At 46.7% G+C, this 25,016-nt stretch overlaps 1 protein-coding gene across 1 annotated transcript; it reads left to right on the forward strand.

Moving 5' to 3' along the window:
- Positions 1-491: 491 nt before the first annotated feature.
- Positions 492-23,547, forward strand: FOXO4 (forkhead box O4). The gene is made up of 3 exons (XM_082322837.1): positions 492-987; positions 12,002-13,243; positions 18,141-23,547. Exons 1-2 carry the CDS (start codon positions 595-597, stop codon positions 13,223-13,225), a joined length of 1,617 nt encoding a protein of 538 aa, XP_082178963.1. The 5' UTR covers positions 492-594; the 3' UTR covers positions 13,226-13,243; positions 18,141-23,547.
- Positions 23,548-25,016: the final 1,469 nt, after the last annotated feature.

Raw genomic sequence — 25,016 nt, forward strand, 5'->3', positions numbered from 1 at the left:
GGCCCCGGAACCTGGTTGCTGCGGTTCTGACGAACGGGCCGGGCCCGGGAGGCGGGCCGGTCACGCCTTGCGCTGGGGCGTGTCCCGGAAACGGGCTCCCGTCCGTGACGGGACGGCGTGAGGGAGCCGCGCTGCCGGGCCCGCACACCCCGTAGTTCCACAGCCGCAGTAGCACGCTCTCCTGCGGGCGGAGGAGCCGCTCCCTCCGTGGGGATCCTGGCCTGGCCCCGCAGGCCGCCGGGGTGGGGCAGGTTATGTAAGTGCGGCCGCCGCGGTGCCCGCTGGGAGCTGTAGTCCCGCGGGCGCGCCGCCTGCCACGCTCGGCCCTCGGGGCCCCGCACCCCGCCCCTCCGGCGCGGGGGACGCTGGGTAGTGTAGTCCGCCGGCCGGGCCGGGCCGCCCGCCGCTGCCCCGCCGGGACTACCGCTCCCGGCGTGCCCCGCGCGCGCAGGCGCAGGGCACGGCCCTGCTCCCTGGTAAACAGAGCGGCGCGGCGGCGGCGGGTCCGGGTCTCACAAAGGGGCGGCAGGCCAGGCCGATGCGCGGCGGTGGAGCGGCTCAGACCCGGCGGCGGTGGCGCTGAGGCGGGCGCCCATGGCGGAGGCGGGCGGCGCCGCCGGGGCGGCGCCGGACATCGACCCCGACTTCGAGCCGCAGAGCCGGCCGCGCTCCTGCACCTGGCCGCTGCCGCGGCCCGAGCTGCCGGCGGAGGCGGGCGGCGCGGCGGGCGCGGCGGAGGAGGGCGCAGGCGGCGCGGCGGCGGGGCCCGGGCGGGCCGAGGGGGCGCGGGCGGGCGGCGTGGCGGCGCGGAAGGGCGGCTCCCGGCGCAACGCCTGGGGCAACCAGTCCTACGCCGAGCTCATCAGCCAGGCCATCGAGAGCGCCCCCGAGAAGCGGCTCACGCTGGCTCAGATCTACGAGTGGATGGTCCGCTCCGTCCCCTACTTCAAGGACAAAGGCGACAGCAACAGTTCCGCCGGCTGGAAGGTACGGGGCGGGGGGGACGGGCCCGGGGCGCCCGCGGTCGGCTGGGGCGGGCAGCGCGGCCGGGCGAGGAGCGGCCGCCCCAGGCGCCTTCCCGCTCCGCCGCTGCCGAGCTGGCGCAGCCGCCCGGCCCGGCCCTGCCCGCCCTCACCTGTTGCCACTCGTCCCCAGCCGGGCCGGGGCTGGTGCCAGGCCTGATCCCCCCTGGGGTCCAGCTCCGCCGAAGGCTACCCGGCTGGCGCAGGCTCGCCCGCCCGTCGGTGCGGGGTGGGAGTTTCTCGGGCCCGGCCCAGGCTCCGGCGCCGTGCAGCTGGAGCAGAGAGGAGCAGGCTTCTCCGGGTGGGTGGTTACGGCATGGCCCTGCGAGGCTGCTCCTTGCACCCTTTCCGTTTGGAAAGTGTTCCAGGAAAGGAGCGAGGGTCAGTTGAAAGGCTGCAGCTAAGCTTCTCTGCAAGACGAAGCATCAGTTGAAGGGTTTTTAAATACAAGGCCATGGCTCTTTGTCACCTGACTGTGCTAAAGCTTAATATAAATAACTGTTTCATAGCAGGCATTCTTGGCTTTCAAGAGGCTTCCTTTAAAAAGGGTGCTGTGTCCCAGAGCAGTGCTGGTGCTGCAGCTGTGCAGGGACTGGGGACCTCTGCTGGAGTTCTGAAAAGGGAAGGCAATATACTGTTGCAAATCTCAACGTTGTCTTCTCCTTTCGCTCTGGAAATAGGCACGTGCGAAGTTCTATTAAAAGAGCTAAACTCCGATTCCATCCTCCGCAGGTGGCAGCCTGGTGTTCTTGTTCTCTTTAGTCAAACAAACTCTAGCAAAGAGAAAGGGAGATGTGAGAGTTGGCTTGCGAAATAGTCCCTCAGCCTCTCCTGATATATCGCAGTGGATGCCATCATGACCGGGGTCTAAAGAGTATGATCTGTTGGTCTCGCTGCAGACTGGAATTACACTTAACGCCATGCTCCCGTTTGCAGTGTACCTCTCCCTTTGCGGAGCTGGTTAGCAGTTCATCCATGCCACAGTTCTGCAGCAGCTTGAGCCAGTGTGGTTTGGGGCTTCCGTGACTCCAGCCATGCGTTCCTCTGCCTGTGTGACCAAGCAGTAAGTCAGCATAGAGAGTTATTTGGGGGGGGGGGGGGGGGGATTGATAGCTTTTTCTGGTAGGTTAGTTTTCAGCTGGCTCAGCTCTCTGAAGTGGCACACCATGTGGTTGCATGAGTGCGAATGTTTGCTCGAGAGAGGGTAGGAACGTGGTGAGAGGGATGCAGCTGTCACAGCTTAGGCTGGCACAGGTCGATACAAAACTTTTCACCTTTCCCATTTATCTGGCTCACTGACAGTTTCCAGAAAGTGCATGTAGTTTGACTAAAATTGACTTTTTTTTTTTTAAATCTTTTGTGCAGGTTGAATCCTTCTTATTAAGTTCTGATTTGGGACAGTGCTTGGGTGCATTTTCTTTCTCTTCGGAAGATACGGTGGTCTCACTGGAAGATAGTTCTTGCTTCCTCAGGCTGGGCGTGCTGTCCTGGTCCTGCTGCTGCTGTGTGGAGTCACATTATCTTGGCAGACAGTTTATGGAACTGGTACATTTTCTCTTCGGGAACGTGTCTGTATCTGTTTGGCAGTAGTGCCTGAGACTAAAGTTCCCCGTGGCTTCTGAAATGTATCCCCAGATATTGTGGGGCAGGTGGAATATAGTGAAGTGTCCTGCTGGACTGGGTGCTGGAATAGGTAGACTTCTGGCTTGATACAGTGTGGCTGTTCTTTTGTTGTATTCATTCACATGTAACAGGACCGTCAGTCTTTGGGTTTACTCTTTTAATCATGTGTCACTTTTGGGAAACGTGCAGTTGGATTTAACTTGCAGAAAGGCAGAGATGAGAATTTGTGCACATACGAGAGTTGAGATCCCTGCTCAGATGCTGTAGCTGTTCTGTGATGACTTTTCAGTGTGAAATTAATTTGTAGTTTTTCAGCCTGGGAATGGACTAACTCAGGCTGGCTTTAGTAGGGGAAGAGAACAGAAACTTCTTGCCACGGAAGATGAGAGAAGGCAGAATGACAGCAGCTGTGGTGGGAATCAGCCTGCCTTATGATTAGGGCAGTTTAAAACCCTTGACTTTAACCAGCAAACAGAAGGCCATCATAGAAATACAGTTGAAACTGTTTAAATGCCAGGGGAAAGTCTCATTAAAAAATTGTTTTCATTTTTAACAAATATTGTCAAAGTTTGGGTTGGTATGTAGGGGTTACGTGGTTAATCCTACGTGCCCAGGAGAGGCAGAGAGGGCTGTGGTATATTCCCTCTGCTCCATTTTCTTCCCTGCTGATGCTCTCAAATCCTGTTGGCAGGGCTTGGCAGGATGCGTGCCCCATCACGTGTGACCACAGAGCTCTGACTTCTAGTCTTGCTTTATGTTAACATATAGTTATAGAGATTTGCAAGAGGTTCTGTTTGGTTTACTTGCTTTAGTCTATTTGCATCAAGGTTAGGCATTTACAGTTTTAAACATGTGGAATCAATGTGGTTAGGCATTTACAGTTTTAAACATGTGGAATCAATCAAATCAGTTCAATTTGGTTTTGCGGACTTAGAGTAAATGTAATAGGTGTGTGTTTTATAGTTAAGACAAACTGAAAAAACAAAAGATGTCTCTTCAGTTGAGGAATGGACCTGCCTGTTTTTTTGTTTTCACTGTTACTTTTTATTTTTAGAGCTGTGAAGCTCTGCTTGCAGCTTTTTTTAATTTGTAAAGTAAAAAAAAAAAATTTTTTTTTAGTTGTCTTAGCTTTATTGATTTCTTGGTTTTGAACTGAATGAGTTTGGATAAAGGAAATTAATATGGAGCTGCTGCTAAATGCTGATATAGCGTTTTGATGCCTGTTAAGATAGTACTGCAGCTCCTAGAGTTCTGGTAGTTGTGTGTTGTTTGGGCAGAGCCATACTGATCGTATGTCCTATTTGTATGTAGTGTAGTCCTAATAGAGAGTTTTACATGGGAAATTAAAAGTAGCGTGTCTTTAAAAACTTTTTTTAATCTACTTTAGTTAATATAAACCCCATAAACTCATTGTTGCTTCATAATTACTTTACAGCTGTCCCACTCCATGATACAATTGGGGGAAATACAGCTGTTACAGACTGCCAGGGTGTAGCCTCTGTGAATTCCGGAAGAATCTGTGTTTTCGAGGAAGGTGGTGTTTGCTGTTCTTGAACTGCTTCAAGTGCTTTGTAAAGGACAGATTTGCTGGGTGTGCAGTCTGTCCTTTCCCTGCAGTAATTCAGCTGAAGTTAAGAATTAACCAGCCTGAGAGGCAGAAGTGTCCTTGCAGGGGTGTGTCGCAGGGCTTCTTTGTAATCTGCTCTGTGGATAAGAGGATAATTCCTTCTGGCTTTGAGATTACTTGGGGGAGGAAGGTGTTGAGGGTTTTGAATAAAGTGCATAAACCCCACTGAAGCAGTTTGCACTGGTTATTACATTTCTCGCATCCATGCGAATGAGCATGTTTGACACAGTGAGGAGCAACGTTAAGGACTAGTCTTTCTCAGGGAAACATTCTGTGTATTCTCCCAAAGCTGTTGTCTTTCTCTCTGTAGGAACAGAATGAGCTTTAAAAACCATCCTTTTCGCCCTCCGAAGACGCTTTACTGAAGCAAAAATCAGATGTTACCTATGCATGCAGTGTAAAGGAAAGAACAACTGATTCTGCAGTATTGCATTAGTTATGGGAGGCTGAAGTCACACCTCTATTCTGGTACTTCACATTCACTTTGATTCAAACGTGTACATGTCTATACATGTACATATGTGTAACAACTCAAGTAGCTGTATTAGGAATTAAAAATTACCAAGCATTTTGCTTGTCTGAAACAGAAGGTGTCATCCATCTGGAAACTCGGCTAGCTCTTAATCTTTATTATGGTGGGCAGCATTTTTCTTTAAACCCTTTCATTCCATGCTTGTGTTATATGCATATTGCCCGTAGTTGATGTTAACTGTAGACCAGATGGATCGGGAGGCCTGGCTGAGGGCTCTCAGGTGCTTCCTTGCATGTACCCTGCAATTCAGTCTATGATGGTAGAGTGACTTCACTGGCTTCCAGTGCCACAGTGCTGGCTCTGAAGGTCCCCGGCCTCTCCCAGATTCGAGGATGTCTGACCTCCTGGCAGAGCACGCACAGAGCTCCCTCGGGTTGGAGCAGCTGCTCATCCTGTGGCCCTCTGAAACTCCTCCATGAAAGTGTAATAGGCCAGCAGATAAAAGCAAGCCTGTCCATCTTCTGGACTATTTCTGCTGTGCTGCAGCTGATAGGTTCTGTCAGGTCATCCTTACGCCTTGCAAATAAATTCCAGTTCAGCGGATACAAAATTATGTGAACACTTGTTTTGGTAAAGATGAAAAGTTTATCGTTCGTTGGAGTGTTGGCTACTGTTCAGCCAGCTTTTGGGTTTTTTTAGTCAGATCTACAAAAAAGCAATGGTCAGTTCCTAAAATAGTCACATTAGCTGTTTGCTTATATCCATCTGGACTGTGCTGGAGTGTGCCTGTATCTTTGAAGATTTTTTGGCTCAGACGTGTCAGAATCATAGCTTCTTAACATGGACAGGTAAGGGCCCAAATCACTATCAGGAGAACTTTCTTTAATCTCACAAAGAAACCCTTCATCTGGAAAGGAACATCCGGTGGGAAAGCTTTACACAGGTTTGCTTTTAACTTTTTGGTAATGATAATTTCAAGATGATGGTTTGAGAAGACATTGGAAATGTTTCCCTGTCTTTGCTTACTGAGGCATAACTGACTTGATGCCATAAAGCAAAAGGAAGCATAAAACTTAAACTCAGCGTCTTGGCTCTGAGCAAAGTAGAATTCTGCCCGACCTTCAGCTTGGTGCAGGTTTGTGCATCGTGGAGTCTCAGTCTAGAGTCTGGGTCTCTCTCCACTGCACAGAGCCATCGACCTCAGTCTGTGAAGAAAGAAGGCTACTTTTTGTTGACCATGCTGAGAAAGCCCATAGTGTTTACTCCTGAGTTCATGTGCCCGAAATTATACAATTCCCCGTTAAACCTTCTGACACTAAAAATGAAGAATTGTGTGTTCTAGATCGAATTGGAATAGTGATGTCATTGCTGTCATCGTTGGTACTTAATTTAAGTCCAGTTAATCTTTAGTGCTGTTGAAGGTGCTGCTTTCTATTAAATTGGGGTTATTTTGGTTTCTTGGAAGTTGCTGCCCTGCAAGGGGAGGGAGGGTCTGGCTCTTTGAGTCCAGAGTAGCTGGGGGTGGGTGGAAACTGCTGGACTCTTGCCATTACCTCGTCTGCCCCCAAATGCATTCATGTGGTGTTAGCGATGTGCTTAATCCTGGCAGCAGGGGGATGTTCTCTGTCCCAGCTGCTGACAACCTAGCTGGGTTTCCTTAAAGCAGGGGAGAAAATAATGAACAGAAGCTGAACGATAGTTGTTCAGCAGCTGTAGTGAAGAGTCTAGCATGGAAACCTGAGGAGAACGAGTGGCTTTTGTCCACCAATCTTTCTTCTTAACAGAATCTTTTACCTTTTAATCCCATTAGTCCTTACGTGGTCTGGCCACAGCAAGTAGTCTGGCCTAGGTGAGGGCCCGGTGAGGAGGCAGGAAGGCAGCTGGGCATGGCAAGGTGTTGTGGATGGGAGGATGGTGATAGTGCTGGGTGTGGAAAATGGGGCCAGTGGCAGTGCATAGGAGCAGGACAATGGTGCGAGTGTGGGGTCACCAGGTATCCTATTTTTCAGGTGGGATAAAACTTATTGATGAGTGCTCAGCCATGGTGAGGGTCCACCATTGTGATATAGTAACATATATTTAGCCCTTGTTAAAGTGACATTAACAGCCCCTTCTCCCAAACAAGGTGTAATGCCCTGAATAAGTATGGAAGTTCAAGATTTTGTTGGTGTTTGGGTTTTTTTTTTCATTTGAAGCCTTATAGAGTGTAGTTGTCTCCCTCAAAAGTGGAGGAGAGCTCATCTTTTGGCAGAAGTCCATCTGCCACGTGCAATGCCGGTCAAATTACCTGAAGATTTTGCTGCTACTCTTTTGTGCTCCCTGCCAATTTGTTCTGGAAAGCTGCTTTGCTGAAGGATTATTCCTTGCACCATGGCTTAATTTTCCAGGCAGCCCTTGGAGAAGGCTGCTCCTGGACTGCTGGTGTTACTTGTTGCAACAAGTTTCTTCTGCTCCATCTAATCCTGAACAGCTTTTGTTGTATATGCCTGCCTGTCTTGGTAAACATGGAAATGGCCTCAGTCTTTGCTTTTTAGAGAGCTAGGATTTTCTTCTGGGCTCCCACTGAAAGATAACAGAAAGGAAAATGTTCTTCCCAAGATACAGCTCCCCGTCTGCCAAGCTTGACGTCTGTGCTCACGTGTGCCTTCTGGAAGGGGATTGCTGGGGAAATGTTTTAGCTCCCTGGCTCTGGAGCAGTTGTTTACTTGTTGGAGCATAACTTCGCAAAATCTCTGCAACGAAGACTTTCCTGAAGCCTTTGGAGCCAAGTGGCCGGGTGAATGCTGAGACAGGCACTGACAAATGCAGCAGGCAGGGTGTTCTGCCCTTGCAGCCTCCCAAGAATGCCATGGCAAATGATAATTCGGCACAATTACAGGCCTGGCTTTGGAACATGGCCCTGCACTGGGATGTGACCATGTTCTTTGTATGCCTCCGAGGCAGTGAGAATGTATTGCAGGCAGCTGCAGTGATTGCATTTTTTTTTTTTTCTCTGTCACTCATTCTCAAGAGAGACTTTTTGTTAAGAAATCTGGTGCCTCTGTGGTTTTTAGCAGAAACTTGTCGTTTCCCGGGAGGATGGTCCTGGCGCTAGGTAGCAGTGATTGAAAATCCAGGCAAATGTGGACAAGCACAAAATTTTCAAGGATAGCTACTGTTTCTTGTGTCTCTCTCAGCATAGCTTGTGCTTGGTCTGGAGCGCTCTGCTAGCATGGTTCATACACCACTGCTGCATGGCTGAGCTCCTCCAGGCAGGGCACAAGAGCCTCCTTCTGTTCCTGTCTCATCCGTGCTTAGAAGAAACTACATCACAGGAGGGTGAGTTTAAGCTTGGTTTTAGTGTGAGGAAACTTAAAGTCTGAACAAACCATCCTGAATGTTCCTGCTCTGAGTAAAACTTCAGTTTTATGGGAGATAATCTCAGCCTTACCTACAAAGCCCTATAGTCCCCTGAAAAGGCTGTCACTGGCATTCTGGCTTCTGTACGACCCATTTGTGCATTTTCTGTAGTATTTCGGTGCCTATGGCAGTTGTCCAGAAGGCTGACCGGGCGGGGTAATTGCTTGGTTGTGCTGCCAGCTCACGTGGCTAATTCCCCATCCTGAGATCGAAGCACTGGTCGGTGCTGGGCAGGGTCCACAGCAGCGCTGACGCTGGCGTGGGGGCAGGCCTGGTACGGTGGCAAGGAGCGTTCCTGTCCTTTAAATATGGCTAGGAGATTTTATCAAAGAAGATGATTTAATGTTGTGGTAACTGAGATTTAGGAAATAGTTTGTGTACGCTGCTAGCCATTCTTCTATGGCTGGTGCATGTATCCTGGCTTGTACACACGGTGGTTGGGACTTAGTGAATGGTCCACCCCTCAGTGTGCAATAAATGTCTCTAGCCAAACTTTAATTTTTTGCATAATATCTGTCATTAGTTTCAGAATGCTTTTGTCTGAATGTGGTTAACAGGAATCACCTTTGATCTGTGATGGATTAGAGCCACAGACTGGCATTTTTTTCATCGGAGTACTTAACACACAGTCATTAAGAACTTCTGTAAGATATCTGAATAAACAGCAATAACCACCCCTAACTAGTTGTTGAAGAGGTCCCTAAGGATTTGAAGGATTCCTGCCTGTGCCTCTTCCTCTTCCTTCAGGTCGTGCTTCTTTATAGTCAAAGATGTTGCAGAGCCAAGACCTTGTGTGGACTGCAGGTGCTCAGACCAACTAGGATCCTCCCGCACTGCTGAAGTTGAGAATCTAAAAAGTTAATGCCGTCTATATGTTTCTGGTGTGAGTTGCTTAACATCGAGAAAGGAAATACGTCAGGGTTGCCTGGGTGACTGAACACTGTCATTTCCTCTTCTGTCAGGTTTGACCTGGAGTTCTGTGATTATTTTAGCATAATTGATTTGTCCTTCACTTTCTCAATGAGATTTGAGGGTGCCCTCCATATGTTAGGTGTATTAAATCATTCTAGCAGATGCATTCTTATGCTGGGGAGCATGCGGTATGCAAGTGTGAATCTTTTGTGCTGTCTCGCAGCACCCAGAGTGGTAGGTGCGTCAGCTCAGTCATATTTTGGGACTCTCCGGACTTGAGTCCGCAGGATGCAGGCAAGCTCAGTCATGCAGGTGTGTTATGGCTCTGGGGGCTGTGATGATGAGCTGCCTTGCAAAGTCTGCAGGAGAGGTGTGAAAGTGATAATTTAGGCATTGCAGTTTTGACAAGAGTTAACCCTAATATAAGAGTTCGTTTTTTTTCCTCTGCCTCCAACCACACATTCTGTTCTCTTCCTTAGTTTTTGGTGCTTGACCCCCACAGCAAGGTAGATTGAAAAACAGGCAGAGATAAAAGAGGCAAAAAAAGTAAAAAAATTCGAGGAAGGATAGGGCTGCTTTTCGGTTGGGTTAGCTCTCTGAACCAGCTCATAGGGTCACAATGCTTGTGTTATGGGAGGAGGAGAGTTTGGAGATGAGGAAGGAAGGAGTGGTACAGCAATTATCTGTTTCTACAGCTATTATCCATTATGTCAGTTTAGCAGTAACATGTAAAAGCACTTTGAGACAGTTTCATAAAAGTTACCAGGCTTTGCATATCTGTGTTCATGTGAATCCTAGTCTTGTTCCAAGATGTCTTATTTCAAGCTGCTCTTCAGCCAAAAAACTAGAAAACTAGTTATTAAAATTGTTACTTATGATACTCAAAGTGGTGCTGATTTTCTTGAGGTTTTAGTGTTAATGAAATGTTTTTAAGTGTGCTTTTGCTGCCACAGGAATTAAAACCTGGCTATAGCCATGCATGAGAAGAAAACAGAATATAGTTAGTTGTGAAATTTTGAAATCCTGAATCTATTGGTTTAAAGTTCCACTTTAGTAAATGGAGCTAAAAATCATGTGGTTATGAGACTCCAAATGTATACTGTGTGTACAAGCTATTGGGTCATTCCTGATGGGGCTGAGTGTCGTCATGAGTTCACAGATTACTTTCAGGAGAATAAATGAAAAATTAGTGACAACCTAGTGCTTCTTATTCCTGCAGCAGTATGCATTCAAAGTCATGCACATTTACCTGGGAAAAGGGAGACAATTCGTTGGAAATGAAAGCAGCAGCCTTCCAGGAGACAGGGTACCAGTCTGAATTTTTTTTGAGACTTGAAGGAAAAGAAAGCTTTATTTAGAGAAGAAGTGTTGTATAGCTATTACTGTGAACGACTCAAATAATAAAGCTATGTAAGAGCACTGACTGACACATGTTCCATCAGGCCCTGGCTCAGCAGTAGCCCTTGGGGTGCTCTCCGAGTAAGAGCATATGTATCCTTTGATACCGATCACAACAAGCACTCAGTCTTCTCCAAGTCCTCAACAGCCAAAGGTTAAAATGAGAGCTAACGCAGAATGATTCTCACATCTCCTTCGCTCTCCGTGAAAACTTTCCACTTTGCCTGTATTGTTTATCTACATCTACTTTGCTCTAGGATAGTACTTTTGGTGAGGTGTCCAAAATTAGCATGGTGAGGACTTGTCTGAGAGGAAAAGGGTGGGGAGAGGGAAAGCAGCAGGCAGGAAAGAACTGTGTTCAGAGGTGGTGGGAAAGGATGATAAAAGCACAAGAACTTTGTTCAGAATTAAGAGAGCATGCATGAATGCTGAAGGCTGCTATATACCTTTTAGTTGATAAGAAAAAGATGCTGCTCTTGGACCGCTGTTATGCTACCAGTGTAGCCCCTTTTGATGATGTATAATTTGACCATCTGAATAAATTAAATGCAAATATCAAACAAATGCACGACACAGGCCTCAAGGGGAGTTTATGGAGGATCTGCTCAAACAATGAGATTATTGCTTGCTGATTCTAAGATACTGGGGATGTATCCCTGCAAAATCAGTTGCAGGATGAAAATTCAGTTTGATGATGGTGTACAGATATGTTAGCTTTCAGTTTCCAGCAAAACTAAACCAAAAGGGAGTTGGGAGAGGCAAGGAATGTGCGCCTCGCCAAAAGAAAAGATGGGACAGGCTAAAACTGGCGTGTATTGTGTGGGAGCGCGCTATCCGCTGAACATCCTACGCCATTAGAAACACACACAGAGGAAAGCGTGCTGCCCCCTTCCAGGGTGAGGCTGGCAGGCTCCAGGATTATTAGGACTCGTTCCACAAAGTTTCTCTCTTGTTTCTCTGGTTTTGGGATGAAAATGGTAATGGGTGTACTGAATTAGAAGTGTTGTTGCCATTTCTCTTCACCTAGTCTGTTTGATTCACTGCTATGCTGTGCTCGAATCCATCTGAAAGCTAGCCATATAAAAATTAAAAATTTCAGCCAGGCTTATGCTGGCTAATGGGGCTGGCAGAAGGGTGGGAGCAGCATTAGCTCAAATTCAGTTAGGCTCGTGTTGAAGTTGAAAGCTGTATTTGGGAATTTGTGTACTTGCTCTATGGCATGCTTAGTTTTTGCAGATTCTGTATGATCATGAAAAGTTCTTTTGTTGTCAGTATTTTGCTAGTTGGAAGTTGCTAGTTGTCATGGTAGTTTCAGCCTTGGTGCTGCAGTGAGGCATGGCACGGCTTGCTAGTGCTGTCAAGCATGTTCAAGCAGAAATAGCAGTTTTTCATGGGTAGGTCTTTATTATAACTTTCTTCTCTGGATACTGTCTAAATGCGTTTATGCTTGTGAGGTTTCTAGGTGGGAGGTGTGTCAACTGTCAGGTTCTCATATCTTGGTGTGGTTTTGTTTTTTTTTTTTTTTTTTTTTTTTTTTTTTTCCCCCAGAACTCTATTAGACATAACCTGTCTCTGCACAGCAAGTTCATTAAAGTCCATAATGAAGCCACAGGGAAGAGCTCTTGGTGGATGCTCAATCCTGAGGGTGGTAAAAGTGGAAAAGCACCAAGAAGAAGAGCTGCCTCCATGGACAACAGCAGCAAACTCGCAAAAGTCAGAGGTAAAGCATCCAAAAAGAAGCCTTCTCTCCAGTCTGCTCCAGAATCCACTGCTGACAGTCCTGGCTCCCAATTCCCTAAGTGGCCTGGGAGCCCATCCTCAAGAAGCAATGAGGATTCTGATGTGTGGAACACCTTCCGGCCTCGAACCAGTTCCAATGCAAGCACCATTAGTGCCAGGCTTTCTCCTATCCTGACAGAGCAGGCTGACCTCCATGATGAAGAGCTACTTCCTTCTCTAGTATACTCCAGTGCATCCAGCAATGTTCCACCAACTGTGACTGAGGAGCTTGAGCTCATTGATGGGTTAAATTTGATGTCTCCCAGCTCATCTGTGTTATCTACCCAGCAATCTGCCTCAAGTGGTCAGATGCAGAGAGATTCCAGCTTTTCCTTGCGGAGCCCGAATGCAGCTGGTCAGACCACTACTTTTGGCAATTCCCTGTTTAACCCTGTTGACATCTCGCTGCAAAGCTCTGTCAGCCATTTCTCTGCCCCTCAGACCTTGGAAGCTCTTCTGACGCCCAGCTCTCCACCTCCGAGGGATGTTATGATGACTCAGGTGGATCCAGTTCTCCCGCAGACTGGTAGCAGGATGAGCAGCCGAACTCTTCTGCTTCTAGGTGGACAAGCCGCCCAGAGTAAGATGAGCTCAGGCAATCCACGAGGAAAGCCTACAGAGCAGCAGGCAGAACCAGTTGGTGCCAGTGTTTTGCCATCAACACTTCCCATAGTAACATCTCCTCAAAACACTGCCAGCATCACCAGTTTGAAGGCTCCAGTTTCTGCAACAACTGCCCAGTCAGTCCAGCTGGGCAGTCCACTGCTTCTTTCTTCTGCTAGCCCTGCTCCCTTGGGGTTGAACCAGGACAGGCTGCCCATTGACCTGGACCTTGATATGTACATGGACAACCTTGAATGTGATATGGATTACATAATCAACAGTGAACTCATGGATGGAGAAGGACTGGACTTTAATTTTGAACCCATTCTGTCTACTCCCAGCTATCCCAGCACCTCGCAGGCCTCCAACCATACCTGGGTACCAAGTTAACTTCAGGAGCACAAAAAGGTAGGTGTAGTTATGTAAAACGCTACAACTCTGTAGTGGGAACAGCCCTTTCTGGGATGGCTCCTGTGCCCACTTCTGCAGCAGTTAAAGATACCTCTTTGGAAGCGCAGGTGCTCTTTGAGTAAAAAGCTTCTGGGAGAGCCGCATTCCCTTTTAGAAGGAGAAAAAGCTGTGTAAAGGTAGGTGTAGATTTAACTTACCATGTAGTAAACTCCTTTATGGAGTAGAGCCGCAACCTGAATGAAACTCCTGTTGTCTCTCGTTACCAAAGATGACCGCATTACAGGATGTTGGTCTCTGCCATGCAATGCCTATAGCTCTGAAGTTGACATGAGAGCATATGCTGATTCCATAAATAAAGACATGATCCTGTATATACAGAACGGTTGAACTGAGCCCAGCACACACTGTGTTTCTATTCAGGTTGTTGTTATCCTTGGAAAATTTTCTAGTATGTGTAGTTGCAAAGCGTGTCTGTCTCATGACTGCCTGCTTTGCCCTGTGTGTAGCAGGGCACAGTCACTCTCACTTATCAGACCTTCTGCCCTTCCCTTATCTGGAATAGTGTCTGTAAAGTCTGGTAAGCTGGTTCATCAGCATTAACTACTGAAATGCTTATGTACCTGTTATTGGAATGGGAAATGGGAGTATGCAGTGTGGATGGAGATGGAAGGAGGAAGGATGCGTTAGTGCTGTCCCACGCACAGCAAAGCTGCCTTTGGAATGATATTTCATGTTGGCACAAAAATTTCTAGAGTTGGTTTGGCAAATAGTGTATATGAGAACAAGAGTTAAAAATGTCTTATTCTCTGAGGGTGTGACACTCTGATTTGAAGCTCTTCAACCACTGAGGCAGTTGAAGAATTAGAAAAATGGAGCTGAAGGCATGCTTCACACCTGGAGCTCAGTTAGCTCCAAAAAATGGAGTGTCCAGAAAATGGACAGTTTCTTTCATGGACTGGAGCATAGGCTGGATATTGGTTGGAAAGTAGAAGCCTTGCCAAGAATATTTCCTGTTTAGGAGGCAGATATGGTATTTGTTAGTGTTGCAAATTCAACCCCCAATACTGGCCAGCTGAGCAGGCAGAAGTAAGGGCAAATTGCAGATACTGCTTCAGTTGTGGGAAGCCCTTGAGCTTCAGAATGATGGAGACTGAAATTATCATGTACTTGACCTTAATACTCTTTCCTAGGCACCTGAGTAACCTGGAGGTAGTTTGGACTAGGTGGCATCTGGAGGCCCATTTCAACCCAAATTTTCTGGTAATTTCTGCTGCTGTTCATGCTGGAGACCAGATATTAAGTTAAATATTTTTCTGCTCTGCCCCAGTACAGCCATTCTAGACAAGCGTCTTGGGTCTAGACAAAGTGAAATGCTGTCCTTTGAACTGGTGGTACTTAAACCCTGTGAACATATTGATACACCGCTATATATTGACTTTTTAAACACAGTTTAACTCCCTCTTATTCCAAGTCCCACCACACTGCTTAGGATTTCATTTATTAGTAACGTTCTTCTGTCTATACTTGACAGATCTCTTTACCGTAGAGAGGGAGGATCAATCAAGCTTTTCTATTTCATTATGGGGCTTTTTATAGTCTTGTGCATTTGTTAACTGTGCTCTTGCTGAATTACTGAGTGGCTGTCCTAAATTGAATATCCTAACTTCAGGTGGAATATGGAAACTCAGTTTTGATTTCAAAGACAAATTTGGTTGACAAAACATTAGCATCCTTCATCTGTGTTAGGACTGTTTGCAAGTTAGAGACAGAGGCTGTGGCCTTTTGAGCAGTGTTTCCACTGGATATTGTTCTGAGCTTTTGTGTGGGTTTTTTTTTTTTTTTCCTTTGTCATGCCATGCTAGGGCAGGCCATCATATTTGGGGAATATATGTCACCCCTGCAAAGTCAATGTTTTTCACAGCAGTGTTTTCGAAACATGCAAGCTGTCCTGCAGTGCTGGGTGCATTAATTACCTGGGCTGGATAGACAAGACCTCTGTCTACAGAATACCAGGCATAGATTATTTTTTTTAAGAGTGTAAAGCAGAGAAGCTGAGGGAATGTTTATCAAAGGGTAGGGTCTAGTACTGGTAAAGATGTGGCTGTAAGCAAATGCTTACGAGGGAGAACATGAGCTCTTAACAGCATGGTTACGTTCTTGTTCCATATCGTTATTCCATACTTGCCATGTGAATTGCTTAATCAAAACAGAGGGAGCTATCTGATGTTAAAAACCCTGGATTTGCTTTGTGCCATGCATGAAGGTGAAGTGATAATTTCTGGGAAATATGCTGGACGCATGCTCACTAAGAAAGGAGTGAGATCTGGAACAAGTTCTGAACCAGTATTGTGTTTCAGCAGAAAACGTAGCTCCTACACGCCTCTCGGTCAACAATTCTTAACAGCAGTATTGCACTTGGAGGAGAAGTGACGCCCTGTTCAGTGTGCTTTGTTTCAAGCCTTTTATTCTGTCCTTAGATTATGTTTGCTTTTTCTGAGCTTTGCAAAGCTTTTCAGTTTTGCCTGTATCCTGGAATCCATCTCCCAAAGGAGAGCAAGTGTTGTGTAAAATGCTGCCAAGACAGAGGTGGGTCAGGTTTCTAAGAAAGAGGGAACAGGGCACGTGTGGAGAGAAATAGGAGTGTTCTTGGAGGCCAGGAGGGACCCTGGGAAAAGAAGGCAGAATGTTTTCTCAAATTTACAAGTTCCAAAACCAAGTGAGCTGCAGACATCAGTGTCTGTGAAGAGGTCAAGATTGTATCATCTCTCCCTTCTCTGAATGTTACTGAGTTATTAGGGTCCCTGTTTGGAAATCACTTTTCAGAGAAAGCATGGCTGTCACTATATATCATTCCAGTGTGCCAGGCTTTTTTCCTTTCATATCCTTTCTATGAATATGTTTTTTTCCATGTTAAATTCACATTGGCAAAAGCTACTCTGTGATCGTTAACCTAAAGCTGTCTTTCTGAGTAGTTACTGTGGGCTTAACCTGTAGCCTTCTGGGTCGGGTATGGGTGTAACGCTGAGCAAAAACTGTTCATCAATAGATGCCAGTGATCACACTCTGATTTGAACAGCCAGAATGAAACTGGACCTGGGCAAATATTTCTCTTTGTAGGCAAGAGAAGATCTTTAGGAATAAGTATTTAGTCTCTATGCAGCACTTGGGAAGACACAAGCTAGTTGATGTTACCCATGGTGCTCAAATCTGACATGACTTTATCCCCTTCTTGCAAGTTAAATGCTAAAGAGCTTGTCCACAGCTTCACCAGGAGTCTATTTGAACCCTGTGTCTCTTTACCTGGAGATTAGATATCAAACGTTGAAACCTTGCCTCTGTCCAGCAGCGATGCAACATCCACAAACCTAGCTATTAGCTGCAGAGGAGGAAGGTCAGTATGCGAATACTTTCCTTGACTAGGAAAGATATAAATTCTACAATTTCTGCTGCTGTTGTCTGGTAGCTGTGGCCCACTTAGTTGTAAGCCTGCAATTCACTGGTTAAGGCACTGGATGTGCAAGCCATACAGTGTGACTTAGGGGAGCCTTAGTGAGCAAGGTCATGGAAAAAGGGTAGCCACAGCTGGAATTAGACCGTGGCCATGCAGGTGCTCAATCATGGGCAACCACTCTTCCCTTCAGCACTTAATGCAAGTGTCCTCCATTCTGGTCAGGGGAAGTGTGGGTGGCCACCCAGCTGTCTCTGAGCAGCTCAGGGACTTTGGGCTTGTTCATCTACCTTTACATTACATATTTCTGCAAACCAGTAGGAGGAATACCTGGGAATAGAACTGCCTCTTTTGTACAGTGGTACAGTTTGTGCCTCATTGACGAGTGTGAAGTCCATTCACTCTTCTGGTGGACATTAGTTAATGATCTTTAGTTGTTCAGTTAGACTCCCTATAGCTTCATAGCTTGGAGAGCTCTTTATCCCTTGTCTAGCTTGGTCTGGACTCATGGTTTTCTCGCTGTGCTCTTATCTAATTCCCTTTGGTCCCAACACTGCATTTTTGTCTACCAGAACATTAATAAATAAATAAAACCCCCATCAACTTGCAGTTTCCCGAAGTAGCCTGTTGCTCTGGCTTCTGTTTTAAGTTACTGTCTTGTCTTGTTCAGGGCTGATTCCCTCTTGTAGCTTCTTTCCCTTTCCACAAGTTTATTTCATGCACACCATTACTGAATGCAACTGATTGGATGCCCTACATTTATCTTGCTATTCTGCCTTCCAAAGTGGATCATAGGCCTACAATGGAGGTTTTATGTCACTGTCTTAAGTCTGCTTAGACCTATTCCAAGGCTTGTTTGAACGAGTTGTGGCAGCTTCATTGAGGTGAGGCAGAAGACCTGAGAAGGGATCTTTAGACTTGCGGGAGAATGAGAGACCTACAAATATTTAATTATTTGTAGGTGGATACAGGATTTCTTTAAGTGGGTGAGCATAAACAGTTCTAGTGTGTGATCTCTAAAAATCCCTTTTTTAGCTTTTTCCTAGCAATTGATATTTGTGGTTGCTTAAGGTGAAGAGTAATTTTCTTCCTTGCTGCTTTTCTGCAATGCCTCTGGTGTTAGCCAAGTCCTCCTTTAAGCCTCCTTATCTTGCAGAGCTTTGTTGGTGCCGTCAGCTTACAGGAGGAGTGCTTGCTTTTGACCTTTGTGCTTTTGTTTTGTCTTTCTGTCTCAATCCTACTCTGAAGCTTGGAGCTGAGCAGTTGCATCCTCCACTTGACTCTCCATTGATCAAGGCTCCTTGTGATCTGTATTTGTTCCTTGCTGGAAGTTGGCATCCTTTGAGCAGCAGGGGCTGATTGATAGTAACTAACTCCTTATCTATGCATCCAGGTTTCCCACTGAAGCTGAGATCTAACCATTCACTCTATTTTTCTTCTTCCTAGTGTCCTTCAGGTTTTGAACATCGGGTTCTGACTTCACTTCCCACCCCTGGCAGAGAAAAGAATGGAGCACGTTGGATTCAGTTTCCCTGCACACCATGCCTTGGGCAGAAGGGGCTGCCTACCTAGGAAGAAGGGGCAACCTGCATCTGGCTGCAACAGGAAGAGTTTAAAAATAATAATCCTGTTATGTGCCACGGCTCTTCCTACAAACCTGACCCTGCCTTGGACCATGTGGAGAAACCCTGGACTTTACATGTCCAAAGAGGAGCCCTGGTAAAAACCTTGGCCAGAAGACTCTGTGCCAGGCAATAGCATTTTCCCATGTGAAGAGTTGGGTTTGCTGGAGGAATCTCTGAATGGCTATCCTCTCTCTGCTATGGCAGAAAGTCTCCCAGTGCCTCGGACTGGCAGGGGGCTGGCTCTGCTCTCACTTGGCTTGCCTTCTGGGGCAAAGTAGTTGGATGTTTTCATTAAGCCACCAGATGTGCACTTGGTATCCCACAGACTCGCAGAGGAATTGGAAGGAGCTTGTTGGTGGAAGCCCTGTGGGAAAAGGGTGTCCTATTTCAGGGGCTGGTTTCAGTGGTTTCAGTGTGCCCATCTCTGGATCACCCATCGTCATTCTGCAGGGAAGGGTGGTGGTCGTGGTGTAGAAGGCTTCCTCTTGTCCACCTGAGTGGACCAGGAGGACATTGAGTTTTTCACTGTGCCAACTGAGCCCCATTGAATCAGAAGCATGTTTCGAGAAGTCCCTATGCTGTTCTCAGCACTTTCCTGATATACCAGGCTGCTGTAAAATAAGCACAGGTGCTAATAGCTGTTTCTGGGACATAAAAACATCATTTGGGGTTTGTTTCTGATCTGTCTTGCTACAGCAGAGAAATGGAAAGCCTGGGTGTGGCCTTAACAGAGCCCTGGTTGCTTTTCAGAAGGGCATTTTCTATAGATGAAATATTTTTTTACTAATCTGGGAACTTTCTACAGTGAATATAAAGCCAATGTTAAGTGTGTCCCCATTAGGCATATTAGGCATCTCTTCCTCTGAGAAGGTACCAGTGACAGATTTCTTTTTCAGAGCTGTATTAGGAGCAAACACATTTGATGTTTGATAATGTATATGATTGAGGGGAAAGAATTGGCAGGTCCCCGTGGTTTCAAACTACCTTGGGGAAGAGTTGTACATTATTGTAATCTATATGTAAAAGTAGCTGCAAATTACATAGAAGCTTTTCTAAACATTTTTAAATATATATTATATATTTTAATTGAAAATGAGATTATTGGATTAAAAAAAAAAAAAAAAACATTTGCTGCATCTGTCCCCTTGATACCAGATAACACTACAGTATGGGAGGGGACAAGCCTAAGGTGTTTTGGGCCAAGAAGCTGAAAATGTAATTGGAAAAGAGGGGCACCACAGTGTAACTGGGGAATGGCTGCTCTCCCCAGAACAGGCAGAAGGTGCCTGTGTGGCACGGGATTCAGCCACAGCTACTCATTCCCTTTCCTTGACTGAGCACTCCCACCAAGCTAAGAGCACGATGTTGGGGAATGCTAGTCATTAACAGCACACTCATTCACAGCTAATCCCTTAAGTAGCTGAACTGCAGCTGATACACAGGACGTGTCCCCTAGTCTGCTACGAAGATGGTATGGACTGCATCGTGCTAGATCTGCTGACACTCTGGGTAGCCCTTATGGAGGGCATGATCAGTTGTATTTGGTAGCTCGTTTTTTGGTTTCTGAAGGTTTTTATTTTCTTGCTGAAGTTTCTGCTACTGCTGGGGAACTTGAAGCCTGTAGGTGCACTCTTGGGGATGTGCCTAGGATCCTGCCCTGTCTCTTCTTGCAGGACAGAAGCTAGGAGTCAAGAGGTTAGTTCAGAGCATTAGCTGACATGTTCCTGTCACCTTTTTGGTGTTTGCAGTGGCAGGATCTGTGGGAGACATGGTGCTTTCATGGTGTTCTGGTAGGCTTGGTCTGGCAGAAAGCCTGTCCAATTGTTTCTGAAAGTGGCAGTGGCTTCCGTTCAGAAGGTTTGTATCATGTAGTGCAATGAGCCATACTGTTTTACCACCCTGTCTGCTCTGTTTTCCTGGGCTTCATTTCATTTTCATTTGAATGGAGATTGGAACAGGAGTGGTTTGTCTGGTTACCTGCAACAAGGAGTCTTCAACAGTCTTATCTTTAGCATGCTCTACCATCAGAGCCTTTGAATATTTTGATAACCTTTGCTTTGAAGGCTGTCTTCATCACAGACCTCATGGTGATATGTTTCAAATTTACCCACAATCTGCATGTCTGGCCATACCTCATTGTAACAAACAAACAAACAAAAAGGCAGATCCTAAGCCGGGATCCCAGGTCTTGCAGACTTGAGTCATAGGTGCACATTCTCACTGTTCATTACACAACTGAATAGATAACCCTTTCCACAAACACATGATGGCATGTGCTGCACATAAGAATTGGCCATTCTGGGCTGCAGCTAATAGATCTGGCAGGATTTGTGTTATTTGGTGCATAATATGCCACTTCGTCAGCTTGGGCCCTGAGGGGAAATGAATCCCGTGATCTCCAGAGCAAGTTGAATGGCTGCCTGTGCTTCGCAGCCATGTATGAAAGGACAAGACACCAGTATGTGTGGTCATGTTATATATGAATCTCTAGCTTATTTCTCCTGAAAATGGAGCCCAAAGCAATAGGAAGGACAGAATTAGTAACCTGCAAATCCATGATGAGCCATTTCTAGTTGGGTTGGTCTGTGGGGAGGAAGTGCTGTCATCAGGCTGTTGCAAGGTGTCCCCTATGTGTGACAGCACTGAGGACCTGGCCTGATCTCTGGCTGCAGAGCCTGGCCCTGAGCACTCGGGTAGCGCCCCGGGGAGATCTGACATACTCTCAGCTAGTACATGTCCTCACCCTGTTCCAGCTGAAGGAGCTGCAGCCCAGGTACACCAAAGCTCATTGTGGTTGGTGCCCTACAGTATGAGTTCATAAAAGACCCTGTCCTTTATAGGATAGAGGAATAGAAAAAAGGAATAGAGCACCTGTCTGTTTGGGGTTTTGTTTTTGGGGTTGGTTGGTTTGTTTGTTTGTTTTTCCCTCAGACTCCTGAGGAATTGCCTGTCCTGGGGACAACACTGGAGACAGGAGCACCTGTGGCTGGAGCCCTGCTGTACCAGTGTGCTGACAGGGAGGTCTCTGTCTTGCAGCAGTCCGTGCAGGTGCTCTCTGTCTCCTCAACGCAACAGGAGCTGGCAGTGGCTGAAGAAGCCTGAGAGCTTGCTGTTGGTGAGGATGGTGTTTGGAAGACTAACAGTGCTCCAGGAGTGCTCAATAAAGCATGAATGTAATGTTGCAGGCTCAGGCAGGCAACTTAACTTCTCGTTTGTATGTGTAGCAGGATAGCTTGGATCATGGGCAGGGATGCAGAGAATTTGGGAGGTCTCCAACCCCTTCTCAAATAACCTCCTTTTCATAAACCTTGAGCCTGGGATATTTCCTCATAGGACATAGGAGACTTTGAAGTTCCTAAACTGCTGCTTGCTGAAAGGCTGTACATGGCAGGGGGTTGCTCAATACTCGTCTGTGTTTTTGTATTCTTGTCCAAGGTGTTTGCTACTGATTGCTGCTGGATTCAGGATAGTGTCTTGGTGGATCTTCGTTCTGCATTAGCGCCACAGGCCCTGTACTTGTGGGCTAGTTTTTGCTCTAATGAAGGATTGGGCTGGGATTTCGAGAGCAGCTGTGAGCTGGGGGGAGGGGAAGGAGCCAGTGACATGGGGAGTGATGCTCCTGGATAAGCGCGTGAGGGGAGTGGGCAGGGGATTCTTGGCATGAAGTCTTGCGTTGCGCTGTGTGCGTTTTCCTTGTCCTCACTGAGCTTGGGTAACAAGTTTCTTCATCTCCAGAGGATCAAATGCCATCTTTCACAGCGTGAAGCCACCATGCAGCTCTGGGCTGCGAAGGATTCGGGTAACTAGGCCCAGGAGCCTAGTAGGAGGCAGGCTTGTTGCTTTGATTTACACCTGGCTTTAGCAAATTGCTTGGGCCTTCTTTATAACTTAAACATATTTTACTATACTCACAGCTTCCTGTGAGAGCTTGGAATATTGAAAGCTTCTTGGAGCCCTTAATTTTCCTTGTTGGTGTGTCTAAAAACATGTCATCCCCTACCCTGTGCTGCTTTAAAACAGCAGTTGAATCATCCTGGTAAGTGAGAGTAATGAAAGCAGTGGGAGCGTTCCAGAGCCTGGGTGTATTATAAACGAGGCTCATACTAGAAGCAAGTAGCACTAATCAGCTTTTCCAAAGGAAATGCCTAGAAAGCTTTTATGTAGATCATCATTTGTTAATTTTCTTACTTAGTTGCTTATTTATAGCCACACTCAAATGCTTCAGGGCTAGCCTTGCTCCAGGAATGAGAAACCTGTGTCTGGTGCCACAGGTAGGAGTGCCTTGGGAGTGGTGTCCTGGACTGTCACCAAAATAATGTGCAAGTTTGGATGCATTATCAAAAAAAAACCCCAAGAAATCAATCAACTTTGGGACATGAGCACGAACAGGGATAGCTTAGGGTTTGCCTCAGTTGCATGTCTAATGAAAAACATGTTCTAATTAATGTGGGGGAAAGCAAGCAAGAAGTGACTTCTGAAGCCTGAAAGATCTGTCCATCTGAAAGCTCAGTAGCATGTGGTAACCCATCACGACAGTTGCTCACCCTTCAAGAAAGGAATCCCCTCTCTTCAGTAGCCTTTATGTCTCTCCCTGCACCGCGATGTGTCTGTAGTCAATGGAAAACAATCTCTGATGGAATCAAAGTCACATCTGATGTCATGGTGTAAAGCAGGGAGAAGAGGCAGGAGAAGCTGAAGGTGAAAGAGCTGATGATGTTGCATTTATGGTTCTCTGGCTCAGGCAGTGTTACGGTGTGCGGTAGAAGGGGATGTTTGCAGCTGGTGCCGTGGTGCTCAGCGTGGTGCTACTCTGTGGTGCTCCCCAAGGTGTCTTGAGAGGTTTGGCTACGTAGAAGATAGGTCACTGCTCCTGGAAGGAGCCTTCTTCATAAGGCAATGAGGATGGTTCTGTGAAATGATGCTTCCAGCACAGTGGAGTCTTCACCTGGTGCAATCCCAGGAAGGGTTTCTGCATTGCTAGCACAGACGTCTGCTGCACGCAAGGCAGGCGCCACTAGCTGACTAGTTTCCACTCCATCCCCTCTGCACTCTTTCACCCATTTCTCACAATAAATTTTTTTATGTAATAAATCTCTGCTTTTGTTTGCTCTCTGTAGCAGTGTAACTTCTGAACCATTACAGGCTCTTTGTTACCATCTGTGCTAGCAAGACTGTAGAATGTGCTAGACTAGGGGGGAATGTTTGACAAATAAAAACCTGTAATCCTCTGCTCTGTGTCTCATGTGGTTTGTTCTGCTTCCCTGGTAAGGACAAGTTATTTTTTTTCCCTTGCCCTTGGCTTCTTTCCTCTGCCCTCACTTGTTAGGGCAACCCCTTAGCTGGCCAGAGCTGGAAGGGTCACAGCGTGACAGCCCCTGAAGGCTCCAGCGTGCAGTGTGTAGAGCCCCTTGTTACAACTTGCCGGCAGTGTGTGGGGACCCAGGGGGTTGCCAAGCCCTAAAACTGACCCTGGGGCATTTTGACTCTGGACTAGTCCTGCAGAAGTTACCCTAGCCCCTTCATTCCTTGCCCTTCTAGACCTGAGTGCAGAAAATGACTCTGTTCATTTTATATAGCTACATTCAGACATCTTTTGAGTGTTGACAACTCTACCAGTTATCTCTAGGAAGAGAGAGATGCTGCTACTCTCTTCTTTCAGCCACCCCATCCGCAAGCAGATGCTGACACTTAATAAGGACAGATGAGCATGTGAGTGAGCTTTTATCTTTGCTTGCTTACCCCAAATCCTCCATCAGAAAAAGGAAGGTTACTACAGCTGGGGACCATTTTTGGTATTAGAAGATAATGGCTTGGAGCTGCCCATCAAAGGGGACATGAATCTCGGAGTGGAAGCCAGGAGCTGGTCATCCCTTGGGAATGCTCAGAGGTGTGTGAGTGGGTAAGAGGCCTTTCTGGGCAGGAGAAGGCTTCAGCTAGGTACCTTAAGGGGTCCTTCCTTGACATAAGGCAAGTAGGAATGCAGATACAGTCTGAGCTAGTGAAGCAGCTTGTGAGGAATGTCATGGAGCCCTTGAATGAAAATAATGTGTCATTCCTGCAGGTCTGCCTTCTCACAGCTGGGATGAGGCTGGAGAATGTGCTGTCTGGGGGGTGCTCCATGCAGTGCAGCTCAGGAGAGGTCTTGCAGAAGACAAGACCAGTTCAGAGCCTTGGTTATGTTGCTTTGGAATAGAGGCAGGTAAGGAGATCGGAGAGAAATGAGGGAAGGGGTGTAGAGCACAGATTCCACTGGCCTGGTTAGACACATGGAGAGCAAGTTGGGGATGTTTTTAAAACTACTGAGGAGAAAGTCTCATTCATGAAATTGTGCAGTATGTGTACGGCCAGAAAACTTGCATTCAAAGCCTTGGATACTCAATATTCAATAATATCTGATAAAGAATACCATTGAAAAATAATAGTGTTAAATAGTTAATGTAAATAACTCTGGAAGGGATCTTAAGGCTCCTGCTTCAAGATTTAAGCCAATCTCCAAAAATGGGGGATTAAGAGGAGATCCTTAGGGGAACTGTCTGTCCTTCATCTGTTTGTTGGGCACTTCTTAGGGCTTCCTACAAGCACGTGACAGTAGGTGCTGTTGGAGAAACAAAATGCCGAGGGTGGATGTTGCAGTTGTTGATTGGATCAGAGTGGATGCATTCAAAACTCAACATAGAAGAGGGGACCACGCAGTCCC

Source organism: Platalea leucorodia (genome assembly GCF_965183815.1).
Source record: "Platalea leucorodia genome assembly, chromosome: 10".
Taxonomy (NCBI): Eukaryota; Metazoa; Chordata; class Aves; order Pelecaniformes; family Threskiornithidae; genus Platalea; species Platalea leucorodia.